Genomic DNA, 19,809 nt, shown 5'->3' on the forward strand with positions numbered 1-19,809 from the left:
TAACATAAGAAGACCGTCCCCGACGCGCAAGTTTCACATGTGACATCGCATGGACAACTAATGGAGCACATGTGGAAATTCTCTAAATCAGTTAAAAAACCTTTTTGAGTTTTCCTATTATTTGAGGCAAATCACATGCTCCTATCATTCTTAGTTTCCTTTTTTATTTATGTTTGTTATCAGGAAGAAACTTTAAGTCCACCCTGTATAATGTAAGCGTGAATGCATCTTATATAGTATAGAACGAAGAAGAGAAAAGCAGTTGTTCTTTGTTTTACATTAAGATAAAAATGTAATATTAAATAAAACTATAACTTATCCTTTTAATCTTTCCTAGGTTATGGACTTGCAAGTTCTGGAGGTAAGAAGAAAATACAGAACGTTATTTTAAATATTAATACATTATTATTCCAATTTTAAATGTTACATTAAACAACTAAGGCTTTTAGAATATAACAGTTTTGGGGAGAATTTCAGCTGAAAATACCAGGATGATTCAGAAAGTAATGCCTCTATGCTGATACCTTTATTTGTGTTTGAGAGATAGCACTGATAGCAGGTATACCTTTATTTGTGTTCGAGAGATAGCACCGATAGCAGGTATACCTTTATTTGTGTTTGAGAGAGAGAACCGATAGCAGGTATACCTTTATTTGTGTTTGAGAGATAGAACCGATAGCAGGTATCAGTGGAAAGTTTGCAATGTCAGTCATAATGGTGTATCTACGACTTATCGCCGGCGATGAATGTTCCTAGGCGCAAACTTTCCGCAATCAGAAATTCAATGACAGAACACTGTTTCAACCGGGCGCCACCACTGAATACCATGGATTACTCCGTTGCTGTGGAACGAGAAGACATAACAAGGTGAAACAAGTGACATTCAATAGCTTAAACATCAGTGCATTAATGATAAACTGTTTAGAATGTTTGCAGTACTATTGGCTAACTAGTGGGCTTGGAGCCATTATTTTATGAATCACCCTCGTATTATCTAATTTATTTCAGAGCTATGCAAATTACTAGTCTTTTCTGAATAAACAGAAAAATTCAAAAACATGTTTGTTCTTAATAATTGTTATTAATAAAGAGAAAGTTAATCTTGTTTTGAATTGTATCTTAAAATATGTAATAATCGTTTTAATATAGTATATTTCGACTACGATAAAATTGAATTTGTTTTACACAAAATTTTCATGCAAAAAGCTATTTAAATATAAGTTCGATTTCATATAACCTAATGCAACAGAAAGAAGTTAATTTTGTACAGTTGTTTTAAAATACTTATAAAAATAATAAAAATTTGTAAATTTACTTTCAGCTCTCGCTGGCGGTGGTATGTATACAAATGTTCATCTAATTATCAATAATGCTTCTGAAATTTGGGAATGCTTTTCAAATTGCATGTAACGTATGTTATTATGTTATCCTATAACTATTTGTACATTTTCATTGAAACTAACAATGGTGTAATTGTTTGCAATATCCTGATGTTCTGTACCTTAGAAATGTTCCCTCTGTTATGTATTAAATTCAAGATAAATACTCAAGGAGATAAATGATCTACAAACTTAAATGTTTCTCATATTCTTGTGTCTAATATAAATTTTAAACATTTTCATATAGCAATATACTTAGAATATGACAGCTAAGAATTTGAAGTACTCTCAGAATATGTCTAATTTAGACAGATGTAAAAATAGAATGAAAATATTGATAGTGTGTATACTTCATAATACGACAAAAAAATATGATTGTCTTGGAGCCATTATAGTATGAAATTTTAATTTCTGTAAAAGACTTTTATGCCACATTGAATACTTTTATAATGACATGAGTTTATAAATCCCTTTAGTAGTGAAAGGAGTTTTTAAAATGATTTCTTAACATTACTCTGTAATATGTTTGCCACTTGCAACTTCGTTCACAATAGCTCTCAAGCTTTAGGGAGCTACTTTTATCTTCATTGAAAGTGAACATGTTTAATTCCTATAATATTACTGTTTCTAACAAGTTTTATCCTGTTCCTGTTTATATTTAGTATAGGTACTTTTCAAATTTCCTTCACAAATTTACAATATTTTCCAAGTGTTATATCTAACTTCTCTACTTTCTCTTTAACACATTTTAATTATACATTGATCAAATTTCTTCATAAGTAATCTTTAAAAATAGTACTATTGGAATTACTTTTGGTACAAATAAAAATTTTCTCTTTTTGTCACTGCGAATTTCTTAGAATGTTTCGAAAATTGTTAACATCTTCATCGAACATCGCTCTGACGATGAGAGAATCTTCGAAACGTTATCAAATACGTACATCATAGAAAGATGAAAAGAGGTTATTAATTATATCAACACTTAATTGTTTGGGACTATGAAATAATAAATTTATAATTATGTAAATAGTATGTATATATAATGTATTTGTACTATAATGTAAAATCGTAAATGTGTATATATAAATATATATCAATATTCTTACTAACTAATTGCTATGAAGAGTGTAAAATACATAATATTTTCACTATCTTTTAGAAGTTTAATTTCAAAAAATGTTGTGTAATTAGTTCCATTTTTCGCCAATTTTCATTACAGATGGTATTTGTCATGGCAGAGGTAATAACTAACTCCACCCTTCATTATTAAACCAATGAAACTGAGTCTTGTTTGATGACCTTTCGCCATTATAGGCTTATTACTAACCATTAGCGTATGGGCGTAAGTTATTGAATTTCATAATTTTAATTTTTAAAAAAATGATTTTTGCAGTCAAGCACGAAGAATTTGAATCCTGTAACTGTAATGCAATCCGAAAATATATATAAATGTTTTGCATGATATATCTAATACATGTTTGGATCTTCCATTTTTTATTTTCTTTCTTTTCATGTAGTCCTAGGAATTAAGCATCCGATATCTATCTATCTATATCTGTCTATCTATCTATCATACATGAATTATCTTATAACTATTCTATTAGGCCTTGTTTCCATTTTGTACTAATACACAATAACACACTGAGCAAAGCTATGTGATAATATGTATTTTAAAAAAAACAGTATCACGTAACAGTTTCAACGTAATAACTGTGGAAGTCTGATGAAGACACAGTTGTTGCGTTGAAACTGTTACGTGATACTGTTTTTTACATATTATCACATAGCTTTGCTCAGTGTGTTATTGTGTATGAATTATCTTGTGTTTATTGAAAAGTGCTTGATTTAAAAATGTAGAGTTAAGCTATGTTTTCGTTTAATTACTTGTAAGTTTTATGTGTTATTTCTCTAACCTTTAAATAAATAGAAATCATTATCTCATTGGTAATTCAACCTGAGACTAATTTTACAGAAAGAAAGAACCTTAACTGAACAAGAAACGAATAGCTTTTATATAAGAAGAAGCAGTTCGATACTGAAAGTTTTAAATACGGTACTCTAGAAAACTCTTAATATAATACGAGTGTTACATCTTCTTAACAAACGATTATCTGAAAGAAATTGCGATTTATTTCTGATTTTTTTCTAAATTTTAACAACCTCGTACCCCCCTGTGTCAACGTGCGGATCTCAAAATCAATTGAAAAATGGTAAGGGATGTAAAAAATATCTTTACAAAATTTCAAGTTTTTATCTTGAACACTAAGGGCAAGGGAAAATATTTACCAATGAGCTAAGAACATCCTCACAATGCCACAGATGACCCCAAGAGACCCGGATGTAATATTAAAAAATCTTAAGACATCCCTATTTATCCTAGGGTCATGATTTGTACATTACTCTTTTAACGATACGACTTACATAAGTCTATCATGTCCCCAAGGAGGAAAATTTTGAGTCAGATATAGATTTTTGGTAAAAAAAAAATTCCTTTTTTAACTTTGTGTCCCTCTGGACCACCTTGTATTAACGCAGAAATCTGAAACAAATCTGAAAAATACTAAGGGGTATACTGAATTTGTGTACAAAATTTCTATCTTGAAAAGTAAGGTAAAAATTATTTACCAATATGCTAAGAATATCCCCACAATACCTCAAATTCCAGTATAAAAAAGGAAAATTTCTGAGACATTCCTAATTTCTCTAGAATCATGGTTTATAGCTCATTCTATTCAGAATAGCCTTTCAAACGGTACGATTTACATGTCTCCATCATGTAACTGAGGCGGGAAAATCGCAAAAAAGACGGATTTTTTGTTAAAAAATATTCTTTTTCTAACTTTTTCTTGCCTCTGGACCCCCTTGTGTTAACGTAGAGATATGAAACAAATCTAAAAAGTACTATGGTGTGCACTAAATCTTGTGTAAAATTTCAATGTTCTAAGTGTAACAGTAAGTTCACCAAAAAATAATAAATATTGGCCTAACAAAAAAAAAAATTATTTTTGTAAGTTATAACGTCATCACCTCCTATGTCTCGATTCAGAAAGACGTGAATCATGTTCTGCAATGGGTTTAGGCTTGAAAAAACAAAAAAGAATCGAAGTAAAAGTTTTATTAATACTAATGAAGACTCTATCTTCTAAAAAAATAGTGATATAATTTAAAAGAAATTGGCAACACAGATAGCAATAATAAATTTCCAACTGAGTGGCGGGATGTTCCAATTTATTGTGTTCAATTATTGTGATATCATCAAGTTATATAAACATGAGATATCTTGAAAGCTGTAAAAATATATACGCTCTCGTTTCTGTCTTAGAAAAAGTAGTGTTACGAGAAATCATAAAGTTCCGTTATCAATTTAACTTTATCAGCTAAATGACTTACTAATGCATAATGATTTAGTTAGATTCAATTTCAGAACATCGCAAATACAATCATGAAACACACGAGGTGAGATTACTGTTGAAATTTAGAGCGCTTATCCATTTACTTTTCATCAGATAATGCTACAAGTCATTTTTCAGAAATATATTTATACAACAGTTAAGTTACAAATTGAAATCAAAATTGAAGTCACGGAATATATCTCATGACGTGATAGTACGTAGTCTAATGTAAACTTTACTGTCTGTATATTAATTTACAGGTGGACCTTTCGGTAAGTTAACTCCTTAGTTGCTATAATTTTATAAATTGTGTAGTAAGGTACAATATTAGCGAATAAAAGCAGATGGTTGTTAATCATGGGAGATAAATTTCTATTATTTCTGACAGTGTATAAAAATATCACTCTTATATCAAATGTAACATATTTGATTTTCCGCAAAATATACTGTAAAATGAAATTAAAATTGTTATCTTTAATTCGCATGGAGTATATTATTTAGAGAATTGTCGAAAATCATCATCATAGTATTCTGCCATTATTGGCAAGTTACTTGCTGCAACTGAGAGACTTCCATGCTCCACCGTCTTCTACTAACTTCTTCATTTTCACGTATGATTGACCTGTTTTGATATTGTCTATTAATTGTAGTCTCCTTCCCCCCATTCCTCTTTTTCCTGCCACCATACCCTCTAGTACGTCTCTCATAATACATCTCCTTCTTAGCCAATGTCCCAACCAGTTTATCTTAGTCTTCCTAATAGTATCTAAATTTGTCCTTTTTTTCCTATCATTTCTAATACCCTTTCATTCCTTTCCAGCTAATTTTTCTCCATTTTTCTCGACACCCAAATTTCGAAAGCTTCCAGTCGGTTTTTCATCATTTTTGCATAATGCCCATGTTTCTGATCCATACAGTACAATATTCCACGCGAAGCATTTTATAAGTCTTTTTCTCAACTCTTTATTCAAGGACTCACAAAATAGTATTTTCTTTCTCCTAAAGGCTTCTTCCGCCATTCCTATTCTTGCTTTTATTTCACCTTTACATTTCATACCATTACTAATAATACTACCCAGGTATTGAAAACCTAGTCACCTGTTCTACTTTTTCCGCGCCTACTTCTGTATTTGACACCGATCTCCTTCGTTCCAATCACTATTATTTTCATTCCATATTCTTCACAGCCCTTTCTCAAGTTTTCTAACATTTTATTGATTTTCTCTTCAGATTCTGCAACAAGCGCCATATTATCTGAATATCTTATACCGTACACCTAAAAATTCTACCTCTTACTAAACTCCCATCTTCATTATGTAGCCTGATTTTCACTATCTCTTCTAGATAGATATAAAATAATGTAGACGAGGGATAGCATCCTTGTCGAACTTCCCACTGTTATTTCGTCCACTATTCTTACACTTACTTGTTGGTTCATATATAAGTTTCTTATTTGTTTCAAAACTCAATGATGACAAATTTGATAAGTAATAAAGCCAAGCAAAACCAAGGGTATCAATTTTAATAACTTATGTTAAATATATTCGACAGTTATTAAGGAGAACCTTAAAAATTATTGTAGAACTAATATAGATTTGACATTTTAAAAGAATAGAACTTCACATAAATGTTGCGAATACAAAAACAGATAAACAACAGTTTTCTTCGAAAATGGTAATAATGCAACAAAACTTATTAAATAGCTACTAAATCGATCTATTAACCTGAAATGTTTTGTTTTACAGGATATGGAGGTGCACTTGCAGGAGGTAAATATCTCAGTCTTAGTAGTTTAATGTATTTACCTCAGTCATTATTCACAAATATTTATAATTAAATATGAATTGCATCTTGTGAATATATTGTCTTGAATTAAAGCCAAAATACATAAAAACAGTTAACTTAATTTTTAGTAAGAAAAATTACTTGGTCATTTTTATATACCACTTCAAATAAATCTTTTTCATAAAATAACTAAGCGGAACAAAATATAAATATGTAGTTAAAACTTGTTAAAAATTACAAAGTATATATGACTTTTAATTAAATACACAAAACTGGTTCAATGTTTTCTCGTAATAGTAACTTTCTTATAGAGATAATCTTCCCATTTTCGAAAATTATATCATATGTATTAGTGTGACTGAATAACATTAATATGAAAACATTGGTAATCAACTTTGTAAAAGTATAATTCATAGATTATCATAATGGGATTACTTACTATATAGGGGGCTTAAAAAAATGCATTTCAAGAGATTGTTTTAAAAAACCTTAAAATGAATGTTGAAATATAATTCTATATATCATCTTTGTAATTTGTAATTCCTGAATGAAAGGTCAAGAAACATTGAATATATTCAAGTTTATGTTTGCTTAAACATCTAATGATGTAAAGAATTTTACACCTTAATTACGAAATATTTTGCAATCAAATATTATTTCGAAATTTTGTTTATATATTTCAGCTAACGCAATGGGTAACTATACAATTTCTTTATTTTACGTTTTAATTTTCTTAATTTCGTCTGCACGAATGACGAAGTTCTGAGTATCAGATATGACCATAAAGTATATTCGGACTGTTTGGAAGTTTCTAACGTTTCTAGAGATTAAGCTGCTCAATCAAATATCAAATTTAATTATTTCAATTCTAAAAACATTCATTTCTAAACTAAAATTACATAAAGTTTCAGTAACATAATTTGTCAAAATTATTTTGCTTAATATATGCTACAATAAAATTAATTCTTTCAGACTATGAAGTCGATAATATCTTTTTCTCAACTTTTTTGAAATCATAAATTTAAAATCAACAAATGTAACTCTCATAAGTACAAGCAGAATTAGAGCAAATTTTAAAATTTATATAATTCCAAAATTGACAACATTAAGTATTGTCAAGTTTTAGAACATTTTACAAATGTTAAGTTAGATTATTTTAACTTTATTTGCATGCGATACTATGAATCAGAATTTTTTCAAGATATAATAATAATAATAATCCTTAAGTATGACTTAATTTAATAGTACGTTTGCGTGACAAAACTGATGGATTATTATAGCTATGTTGACTAACTAATAACTTAATTTTTACACCATATTTTACATAAGTATTATATCAAAGTATAGTTTAATTTATATTATTAACGATAACGAAGATTATTTTTTGCTTGTATTACGATGTTTAATTGTGATAAGTAAGGTAACATATTGATTTATGTTTTCAAATTTGTTTTAAAATATCTAGTACATACTATAATTGCTGTTACAAATATGAAATATTAAGGTTTTTTATTTAACTGATTAATGGATAAATCATGATATTTAGATATACTATATCTATATAGAAATAATTGTTAGAGAGAAAATTTGGAGAACATGAATAAAGAACGTTACAAAATTCTCAGAATTAATCTTCATAAAGTTAAAATTATTTAGAATATCTTAAATTATTTACTTACATTGTTTCAATATACAAGTATTGGTTGTAAAGTTTTAAATTTAATAACTATTACTCATTTCGTTTATCATAAACTTTTCAAGACATTCATTTTGAAATTTAATTAGAATTTCGAAACATATATTGAAAGTCATTGTTTCTTCTTTAAAACGACAGTTTTTCTTGTAAAAGTTTAATTATATATGGTAGTAAGTGAATGGTTTTGTTGTCATGACTTTTAAAGTAACAACTTGTGTTGTATAAAAGATGGGTTAAGTCAGATGAATATTTAATGTTATGAAAATATTTCTTCATTCAAATTTATAGGATTGGGGCTTGGTGGGAGAGGATTTGGCGGAGGTCAAGCTGGTAGGTTTCTTAAGTCTATGTTAGTTTCCTAATTAATATTTGAATGAATATTCTCTTTTGAATCTTTCACAAAATATTCAAAAAGAGAATATTCAATTTTAAACCTTGGTACAAAGCTTACTATGTACTCATATTTTTATTTTGTCTGGCATTTCGAATTGAGTCCAATTTCTCATTTTCGGAGGGCATTTTCAAAAATTTCCGGCCAAACGAACTTTGAAAAATGTTATAAAGAAAGTAACGTTGATACTTTTCAATATACTGCATTGTCTTCTATAAATTTTTCACATCTTTTGATTAATATGAGCATCTCGGTGTAAACGTAATCTTAATATTCCCTACACAATGATTATAGCAGCATTTTGCAGTTCATTTTCATCCGAAAATTTTTTTTCTTGAAAGTCGATAAGATTAGTAATATTTTGGTGCTAAATCTCGTTGAATCTCCTTGCAGCAGTCTTTTACTGGAGCCATCGCTATAACAACTGTGTGCACAGAAACATTGTCAAGCAGTGCGATCATTGCGACTCAGCATTCCTCCTCTCGTTTCCATTATGGCATCTTAGAGTTAGTGCCGAAGTATAATACTCTACATTAGCAGTAACGTTTCTTCCTTCAGAGCGAGTTAACAGAATCACCTCAGAATCCAAAAAAATTGTTGCCATGCCATTCGTGGACTAGCGTACTTTCACCTTTCCTAGGGGTGTTTTGGGAGGTTTGTTTTATTCCATTTAGTGTACTTTTTTTTTAAACGAAATCGTACTAGTGAACATTATTTCATCAACTCAAGTAAAAATTATCTCGTTCCCTTCACAGAGCTGCAAAATCTGATGATAACACGTTCCTCTTGAACGGAGAACAAAAACTAGAGGCGTCAATCTTTCATTCACTTTCTTCATTTGAAGTTACTGGTGAATGATACGGGAAACAGTTATTATTGAAAGACCCAAAATTGCAGTGTTTGCTTTAGATTCAGCTGTCTATCAGTGCGTAGTGTCTGTTCGACAAGTGACACGTCTTCCTGTGTCATCACTTCCTCTGGCAGACTATAGCGAGCTTCGTCTTCGACGGTACCTCTTCTTAGACAGAACTGATTGGCCCACTCCTTTACAGTCCATTATGATTGAATTGTCTTCCGGTTCACATTATCCAACAGTTCTTTGATTGCATGTGGGAAATTTCCTTCTTTCTCAAAAACATTATCACACTGCGATATTCAATTTTTAAACATTGCAGTACCTCAACACACAAGTGATTCAAATCTGCCTCAAACAAACTGACGGAGATAAACAGTTAAAACTTTGTTTCTTTCGTACATGGCAATATATATACCATGAACAGCGTATTACCAGTAATGCTACAATTTCAGTGTGAGGCCAAAAACTCTTGAAAATACCTACTTATATTGACAACATATTTCTTTTCATTTCAGTAAACTCTTTTGTTCAAATGTACTTGTTTTTATTCAAAATTCTTACAAACAAGGACGCAGCATTCGTCTTTAAACAAGTGTTTGCGTATGTTAAACATTAAAAAAATTGAAGTTCATTAGATTCTTCACAGAACTCGAATCAATATTTGGAGATAACTATGTAATATTTTTTAAAAAAAAATCATGTTAGTGTTATTCAATCACAAAGAAAGTTTTGTTCTAAGTCTGTACAAATTTCCTATACTGAACTTCTCACATCTTCTTTCTTGACAAAGAACTCTTATTTATTTATCAAGTTATGGTCGAATGCTTTCATGTCTCACATTCTGTAAATTGCTTTCCAAATATTTTCTGGAATTGATACTGTTCTGTTCATCTCTCATTCTTCTGGCGATTTATTCTTAGCTCACACCTGTCCATTAATTTCCTTTAGTACATTATTTCAAAAGATTTGCTACTATCATTATCCTCATTAATATGAAAACCAGTAAGTTTATCACACCATTAAAGAAATAGTTCATACGTTGTGTGTAAAGCTTTATTCTCTGCTAGCATGACCACAATCTTCTTCTCCAATATTCTTGTAGGACATGTTCAACTTTGTCCATTAAATATTCTTGTTCTGTTTAAATATAAGAGAAAAAGTTAAATTCTGTGTCCTTCCTAGAAACACCTATTGTAAAAATCCAGATAGTACTAATACAGGGTTAAACAAACCTTGCTTGTAAGTTATTGGATTAGAAACCTGCCTTCTTAAAACAGAAAAGATGAACTTATCATATGTAAAGCAACAATAAGAGTTATAACCATATGTTGATGAGACTTCAACTGTCTGCTAACAAGTTTTGGTGTAGCTCTACTTAACAATCCGAGGTGGTTATATATATATATATATATATATATATATATATATATATATATATATGCACGTAATTTCAATTTCGATTAAGAAAGACAATTCTGATAGAGGGTCAGTTTTCAATTAATGAAAGAAACGAACATTTCCAACAGGGATGTCAAAGATCTTCCTAATTTCAGCTACGTGTGCTGTAGCTTTCCATGGAACCCTTAATAACTGTTAAATGTGCTTTAGGATACTTTAAGGACGGTAAATGGTTTAATAATTTTAAAAGAAGGATTTCACTTAAGTATTTCGAATGTCCTAGAAAATAAACACCTACATTATTTGCCATTTCTTGATCGTAGAAAATTACAGCACAAGTAGCCGAAATTTAAGCCCCAAGTGCAACGGTGAAAATATCAAGGTTTGTTTATACTTAAAGTGAATAATACATACTTTTCGCTTACGGTTATGAACTACAACATGTTCTTGCTTGAGTGTTTATTGTAATGAAAATTTTCTACCAGTTTCTCTTCAGAAAATGTGATAGAACATTTTATTAATAATGACTCTCATTATTATTTATAATAATAAGAAAAATCGTATTAACGTAATATTTCTTAAAAATAACCTTTACAATGTGTATATATACAGAAATATACTTTTTACAGAGTATACTGCGTTACATTCTCTAATTGTCGATAATGATATGTAGATTCAATCATATTAAACCATATTTGATATTATTGCAAATAATTTTGAAAATCTATATTATGTACAATGAAGGTGATCAGTAATTTACATATTTGATACACTAAAGTAATTATGTTAAAATTTTCAGAATTTTGATACTGTACTATATTTCGCTTTCGGGTTCAAAATACAATCATATCGTACCACATACAATGTTTTTTTTTATTATATTTCATACTATTACTTTACATTTTACCACACTTTTGACTTTGTTCTCTGTTCTTTATTACTATAGCTACACAAAGTTTATCAGCAGGTAGGTGTACAAAATGTTTGTTTCAAAATTTTAACACTATCGAATTCATACAGAATTCGCAACACCTACTGAAACACTTGTAACACCTGTAACATAGACATAAACCTAAAACACCTGTACCCTAGTGAAACACCTGTAACATAGACCTAATAAGGGATACCGATGGGGTACAATGTTTTGTCTGTAAATGAAAAATATCTGTAACAAAGAGATTAGATAAAGTTCGTGTGGTAATTGTATGCAGTACACAGTAAAGATATTATTTATAAATGTAATATAGACAAATATCGAAATACTGTGCACAGTATTCGCATTGACGGAGAATAAGGAGGAAATTCTCCTTTCTAAATAACTTAAACAAGAAATAGAAATCAGTGAGCAAAACAACGTTTATTTTAAAGTAATAACTTTGTAACAGTTTTCCCAACTAACTGAATATATTGACTTCATATTATTCAGTTACTTGGCGGAATTGTTACACAGTTATTATTGTAAAATAAACGTTTTTGATTTGTTCAGTGTTTGTATTTCTAGTTTAAGTGGTTTAAAATAGTAAAGCTGATATGGAATAATTAGTCCTTTCTAGAGAAACCAAAATATTGCTAGGAGATATATTTACATGAACATAATCAGTAAAATATTCAACAGGTGTGGTAGTTCCCTTCTCAATTCCATGTCACATCTTTGTAAAACTTCGTTAATTTGCATGTTGCATTTTACTGAAGTAAAAGTAAGTTATTAAATGTTTTGCAGGACTCCTTTAGAAAGGAATTTATTATGAAATGAAATGAAAATGAAATTTTTAAGTTTTACTTCCCACAGTTATACCGGTTAGGCTAAAGGAGACGGTGATGATGAGTAATGAATGAAATGTTGGAATGAAGAAAGTGGGAGGTAACGGGAGAACCCCGAGGAACCCCACGCACACGGTATATAAAGATACTTATTGTAGACAGAGGAAGGAATAATTTCAAGTTCAGGTCGAAACTGTTCCTTGTGGTGGCTTCACCAGACCATTCACTTCTGACAAACATTTTTTTTTACGGAAGGAATTCTCTATGTAATGTACTCTATCGGAAAATTATTTTTAAATTGCAGAAGGTATTTAGAAATAAATTATTTTCAGATATATAGAGTTTTGAAGAGGTGACTAAAACGTTGAGAGAAAAATCGGTGTCCATATAGAAGAGTCTCTATAGAAGGAAAGGTTTAGTTTCGTAATGACCTGTATACAATGTGTTTCATAATGATTTTAGACAAATTCAACTTGTTATGCCTTTTTATTAATTGTGCATCTCACTTGAAACTTTACGCATAAGTATTATCATTACGCATGTTTTACTAGTAAACATGTAATAAAGTAAGTCACAGATGGTCAATTTGAGTCCCATTTGTTACTCTGAATACATCAAAATTCAGTAGAGTTCCCTCGTGGCTATATAAATGGTGTACATACCTTTGACGTAGTAGACCCGGGCTTAATTCCCGATGGGAGCTCACGTGGTTCTGAACCCATTTTAAGCTGTTGGTTCACGTCTCATGTTGCATCGTTGCTGAAAGAGACGCCAAATCTCAAATCAACCTACTAACCATCTATTTGATAATCTAATTCCTTCCAGACCCGTTTAAGCGTGTTGAAATTATTTGCGAATGGAGTTTATGATGGTATTCGTCACGACATTTTTGAAAGTTGCGTTTTTAACACTCACAACAGAACGACTAACGTGAAATTGTAGGACGCATAATGCTTTATTGGCACAAGCAGCTATTTTGAAACTTGTAACTCATCCACCTGGCGGAATAATTGCGAACTACTACGACCATGCTGAACAAAACTCGAGGATGTAGTCGAAAGTTTTCACTTCAATTTTTTAACCGTCGATGAAAAGATTTCTTATCGTTGAAACCATTTTGAAACACACTGTATTTCCAAGTACAAATAAATCTCTCTGTATTGTAAAGGTATCCATTAAAGGAGGTTTCACTGTATCAGTTTCAGAGTTGCTAATATTATTTAGTTAAAATATAAACGTTTTAAAGATAAGAGGTGCTTGTTTTACATTACTTAGCCTTATTGTAAAAGTAACTTAGTTCTGAAAGAATCATTATAATAAAATACAATCAGAAATGTTTTATAAATAAAATACAAACTCAATATTATAAAAGTAAGTTTAGGTAGCCATGATTTTCAGTAAGCTCAGAAATTGTACTCTTAGATATATTTAGATATGCAGCTTAATGAACTTTCAAGAATCTTACGTAAAATTTTCATTGTGAAAATCTCAAAACTATTATAAACTTAAAAAGTATTATTATTATTATTGTCATTTCTATTAATTCTATAGGTGGTTTGGCTCTTAGTCAAGGAATGGGTATGGCTGGTATGTAAATTACTAGTATTGTTATATTGTTACATAGACGTTTTGTAAAGTTACATTTCTACCATTTATAAATATAGTTAAAGAATTTGTGCGAAATATTTTGTTAGAATTATATTTTCAAATTAATTTTATAAAGTTTTAGGCAAATTAATTAGTTTTAGTATTTGCATATGATAAAACGAGACGCCATTTTTGTTTCTTTACATTATTTTAAAAATTAATGCTATCAATGGTATGATTGAGCGGGATCACAGTGGTATGCCCCAACCGGTTGTTAAAATTTCTGTTTCCTCAAACAGGTTTTTAGAAGTGTTTATCCTATCTACATTCAGCACTTCAGTTCAAGATCCAGAAAAAGTAATTCTATAGTACTATTTTGGAAAATTAATACGAAATATCAGTTAAAGATGCTGTATGACTTAATCCTAGTTATTATAACTACTATTAGTGGCATACATTAATAATAATGATAATAATATAATCATATAGCAATAATACAGGGTGTCCCACATAAAACAGATACTCCTTACGCACGAGATTCAAGTAAATCTTTAACAGCAACAATGGACTAATTAACAATGAATAGAAAATAGTAACGTTAAACAGTTACCTGAATTGTGTCTATAGTTTCAAGGGTCCTCACTGTTGGTCGCTTATTCATTTGCAAATTCTGAACGGATCCTGCAGCCCTCCATTTCTTGTACTGGTCTTGAATAGTGCTGATCGTGGGGAGTTTCCTACCAGGATACTTCGGTTCAAACTTTTCTTTATATTCGTTGATGGAGTCTGTTTTTATGTAAAATTCCACAATAGCAATTCGCAGCTCTAATGCAAACTGAAACATTTTTGTTACAAATGATCCTTGTTGTTACCACAAGCACTAATTCAATACATAAAACATTGCAAAAACTCAACAATACAAACTTCTCATAGCAATTGACTCACAAACACATTGCTGCACTCAACTTTCCATAAAATGCTCTGAAGCCAACGTTGGAGACAGTGCTGTCACAACACAATCAATTTAACTAGAGATGATTAACCGGTACGTGAGGCCTAACGGTTTTATGTGGACACCCTTTATTAATATTAAGCCAACTTATTACATTGATGATAGAACCAGCTGTTTAATAACACAACTGAATACTACATTGAATTTGTTCACCATAAAATATTCAATAATGTTAATAGTTCGGTATTTATTGTATATTCATTTTATACACATAAAAATAGTATGGGTGAATTAGTATTGTATTACACACACATACAATAAACAAATAAAATTAGTAAAAATATGTGAGCTTATTCGTGGCTAAGCGGTTAGCGTACGCGCCTTTGGCGTGGAAGACCCGGGTTCGATTCCCGGCGGCAGCTCATGTGGTTCGGATTGCACGTTAATCAGTAGGTCCACGCCTCACATAGCCTCGCTGCTGAAAGTGATGCTAAACTAAAATCAACTCAACGCATTAGTAAAAATGTATATTTATTAGTAACGAAATGAAATTTTGAGCGTATTATTTTTTAAAAAAAATTAATAACAATTTAGGGGAATCATCATCATCAGCAACAGCATCATAGGTATTCTGCCATTATTGGTAGGTCACTTGCTGCAACTGAGAAGCTTCCATGCTCCACGGTCACCACCTAGTTACTTCGTCTTTAAGTATGATTTTTCTGTTTTCATATCATCCATTAACTGTAGTCTCGTTCGCCCTCTCCCTCTTTTTTCTGCCACCATGTCCTCCACCACGTCTCTCATGATACAGTCCCTTCTTACCCAATATCCCAACAACCTGTTTCTATTCCTCTTCTTAATAATATCTAAAATTGTTCTTTTCGCCCCCTTCATTTCTAAAACTATCTCATTCGTTAACCGCTCGACTCAGCTAACTCTCTTCATTCTTCTTCACACCCACATTTCGAAAGCAACCATCTTTTTTCACCATTTTTGCGTAATGCCCATGTTTCTGACCCATACAGTACAGTACTTCACAGGAAACATTTTATGAGTCCTTTTCTCAACTCTTTATTCAAAGTTCCACAAAATAGTATTTTCTTCCTCCTAAAGGCTTCTTTCGCCATTCCTATCCTTGCTTTTATTTCACTCTCACATTTCATATCATTACTAATAATACTACCCAAGTATCAAAAAGTAGCCATGTGTTCTATTTTCTCCCCTAATACTTCTATATTTGATACAGACCCCTTCACCATGGCTTTTGTTTTTCTAACATTTATTTTGATCCCATATTCTTCACAACCCTTCGTCAAGTTTTCTAAAATCTTATAGATTTTCTCTTGAGATTTTTCACCAAGTGATATATCATCTAGAATCCGTATTACAAATTCAGTTATTTAAAGAAAATAACAATAGAAATATTTTCTTGCTAGGTATCATATCATCATAAAAACAAATTATCGATCTAAAATTCAATTGACGTTACTGTCAATACAACTTATTGCTAATTCATTTCCACTTAAATTGTCAATTTAATTTAAATTTGAAAACTAGACAATGTTAAGTAACTTTCGTTAAATATTGACTATTCTTTAATTTTAGTACGATTAATATCACAAACCTGTTAGGATGGGGTAAGAAAGAGAGAAAAGCAGCGTCAAAAAATCAAAAAGTCACTGAGTTGGAAAGAAGAGTAATTTTTTAAGCGTTGGAAATGATCCAGTAATTGGGAAAAACGAATATTGCTTTGGTAAAATAAAGATGTAGTTTGGACATTTATTTAGTTTATCAAAATGTAATATTAAACAATTGCCTACATGGAAGGAGTTTATTGCGTTAGTCTTACTTCAGAAAAATGCACTTTTATCAGCTTCAATATATTGTTCTTACAAGGGTAGAAATTATTTTATATATGTGTCATTTTTGGCTTATTCATTCATAGGAGATGGTAGTGCAATAGGAACTTCTCACGGAACTGCTTTGGCTGGAGGTAAATGCAAATATTTCAAATAATAATATATATATTCAATTGGACAATCGTTCATGTAACTAAAATATCATCTGATTAAAAAAAATTCACTTACATAAATTTGTTACGATTCTGTTAACAATGATAAGAACTACATATCATCGAGATACTTTCTAATTAACAAACGTACTCGTGAAAATGACTTTTTGTGTTAAAATAGTAGATGTTCTGATTTTTAATTCAGAAGTTTTGAAATGAATAATTCTTCAGAAATGAAAATACTGTAAAATTAATACGTAATATTTAAAATTTTATTAGATTTTTCCACAGCTTCGAGTATTTCTATGCATAAAATTTAGGTAAAACCTAAAATGTTCGTGAATGAATATATAGAATGTTACAAAAATGTGTCACAACCCACATAGCACAAGTACGTCCACGGGATGTCCGAGACTGAGCCCGCAATGGAAGACGAGACATCCCGGGATATCCGAATGTGCTCCCGGGACATACACAGGATATCCGCGGGAAATCCAGATGTCCGCCAATATCCCGGGATACGGGATATTCAACGGGACCACGAAGGGACGTCTATTTGTTTTCCCTCGGACATCCTGTCCCATCTGGGACGTCCCGTGGACATCCTACATGGCAATCCTTCAGGACGTCCCATGCAGGACGTCCATGGGATGTCTTGTCATTGTCCCGATAATCCCGGGAACCGAATGGGATGATTGGGATCAAAATGGTACATCCCAGGGACGTAGTGTGCTATGTGGGAATATTTTGGGAAGAAATTCCTCACATCAAAATAAGAAAAAAAATCATATGGACCTTTTCTCAAAAGTGGATAGTTTCAGAGCTACTGTATAGGATGCAGAAAACGTGAAACAAGTGAACTTTAAATTTTCATAGCTCCACTAGTATTGAATCTGTCGTAGTCGGGTCAAGATATCACTGAGGAACTGTTTGTTAACTATCCAAATATCTATGTTTGAGAATGCTCCAGTACTTGCACACCAATTTTTAGAGAGGTAGGTGGAGACTGATCAAGTACTCTCAAACAGCCTTTCTAAAAATGATTGTACAAGTACCGGGAGTTATGAAATATGGATATTTAGATAGTTCAGGGATAGTACTAGTTCCTCAGGGATATCTTGACCCGGGTACGATCAGTTCTATAGTAGTGGAACTATAGATCTTTAAACTTAATTTTTTCACTTTATCGGCCCTATCTACTTAACTACTCACTTCCGACCACAGGTCAATATGAGTTTTTTTTTATGTGAGGGATCTATTCTCAAAACATTGTGACAAGTTTTTGAAACACCCTGTATATTACTAAAATCAATATACAAACATAAATGAAAATAAATTATCTGGAAATTTAATTATCGCATTGGGTAACAATACTATGATAAAGTCGGATGCATGGGCTGTATGCATACATTGTTTATACTGTAGTCTACATTTGAATGCCTTTCTCGTTTGGCAACTTGACTAGTCCTAATAGAATATTGTACGAAGTTTATAAAGTAAATCGTACGGGAATTGTTAAAAGTTGGACAGTTTTGAAAAAAGGTGTAGTTCTTTAAATTTGACTACTGATACAGAAGGAGATAAGAATGAATTACGATACACGCTAAACTGTAGAAACGATGAGGATTTTAGAAAATGGTAGTATACCAATTAACCAAAGAATTAACCAGTTCACATACTTTGTGTTTTCCCGTTGGAGAAACTGTTACATGTTATTAATTTTTTTTTTACAAAAAACGTGTTGTTTTGCTCAGCGAGTAGTATTAATCGGATTTAAGTCTACTAAAGCAAAGCTTGTGTAATGGAAAATATATAAGAATTTTGAGTAAAATAAATTTGCAATTGCCTAGCTCAAATAGTAAATTTTATTTGTATTCATTTTTTTTATTTAAGATAAGGTTTCAGTATTTACATTTATGTTAGGACGTTGAAAATATCGATATGAAACATACGCAATAATGTAATAGGTATACATAAAGCTCACCTCGTTAGAAAGTATCATAGTTTTGAATGTTTCTATTTAATACGTCGAATATTCTACTTCAGAACTATTGTGTCAAAATTAAGCATTCACACGTTTGCTTCTTTTAATTGTTCTATAATATATTATCGTTCATGTAATAACTATTATCTGGTGTAAAACTAGTAATATTTATCTCTAGTAATATTTATATCAAAAGTAAAGTTTCTTTGTATTAGTGTAATTAGAACAATTAAATATATTATTTCTCAAAAAAATATGTTTTCAATTGTGGAAAAAACATCTTTTGTATCTTAAAACACGAATTACGTCCTAACAAATCCATTTGTAACCTTTACAGAAGGTGGAATTGCAGGCGCAGGTTCTAACGCAGCTGGTGGTAGTGGTAAGATTAGATTGACAGGTTTTGTTTGACTTAATCAGTGTATCTTGAAGCAAAGTCTTACTGCAAAACTTGTTTCTACCCAATTATATATATATATATATCAAAATCATTCAAGTTCTTTGTAATATTTGCTTACTGTTCACTTTCATATAGGTAGAAGGTAAGCAGTGAAAACAATGCTAAATTATTTTGCTAAAGATAAGGTTGCTTGTCGATTTAGAATACGTAACGG

At 30.8% G+C, this 19,809-nt stretch overlaps 1 protein-coding gene across 1 annotated transcript in view; it reads left to right on the forward strand.

Annotated features, from left to right (window-relative positions):
• The first annotated feature begins 341 nt into the window (after positions 1-341).
• The window catches only part of LOC145683692 (uncharacterized), a 246,666-nt gene continuing 227,198 nt past the window's right edge, over positions 342-19,809 (forward strand). The window contains exons 1-9 of the mRNA XM_081755055.1: positions 342-361; positions 1,322-1,336; positions 6,517-6,540; positions 7,240-7,251; positions 8,541-8,582; positions 11,844-11,864; positions 14,210-14,245; positions 17,146-17,193; positions 19,533-19,577. Of these exons, the coding sequence (XP_081611181.1) occupies positions 7,248-7,251; positions 8,541-8,582; positions 11,844-11,864; positions 14,210-14,245; positions 17,146-17,193; positions 19,533-19,577 (196 nt within the window). The 5' untranslated portion in view covers positions 342-361; positions 1,322-1,336; positions 6,517-6,540; positions 7,240-7,247. The remainder of the gene's footprint in view (positions 362-1,321; positions 1,337-6,516; positions 6,541-7,239; positions 7,252-8,540; positions 8,583-11,843; positions 11,865-14,209; positions 14,246-17,145; positions 17,194-19,532; positions 19,578-19,809) is intronic.

Source organism: Thermobia domestica, chromosome 4 (genome assembly GCF_964235325.1).
Source record: "Thermobia domestica chromosome 4, izTheDome1.hap1.1, whole genome shotgun sequence".
NCBI lineage: Eukaryota > Metazoa > Arthropoda > Insecta > Zygentoma > Lepismatidae > Thermobia > Thermobia domestica.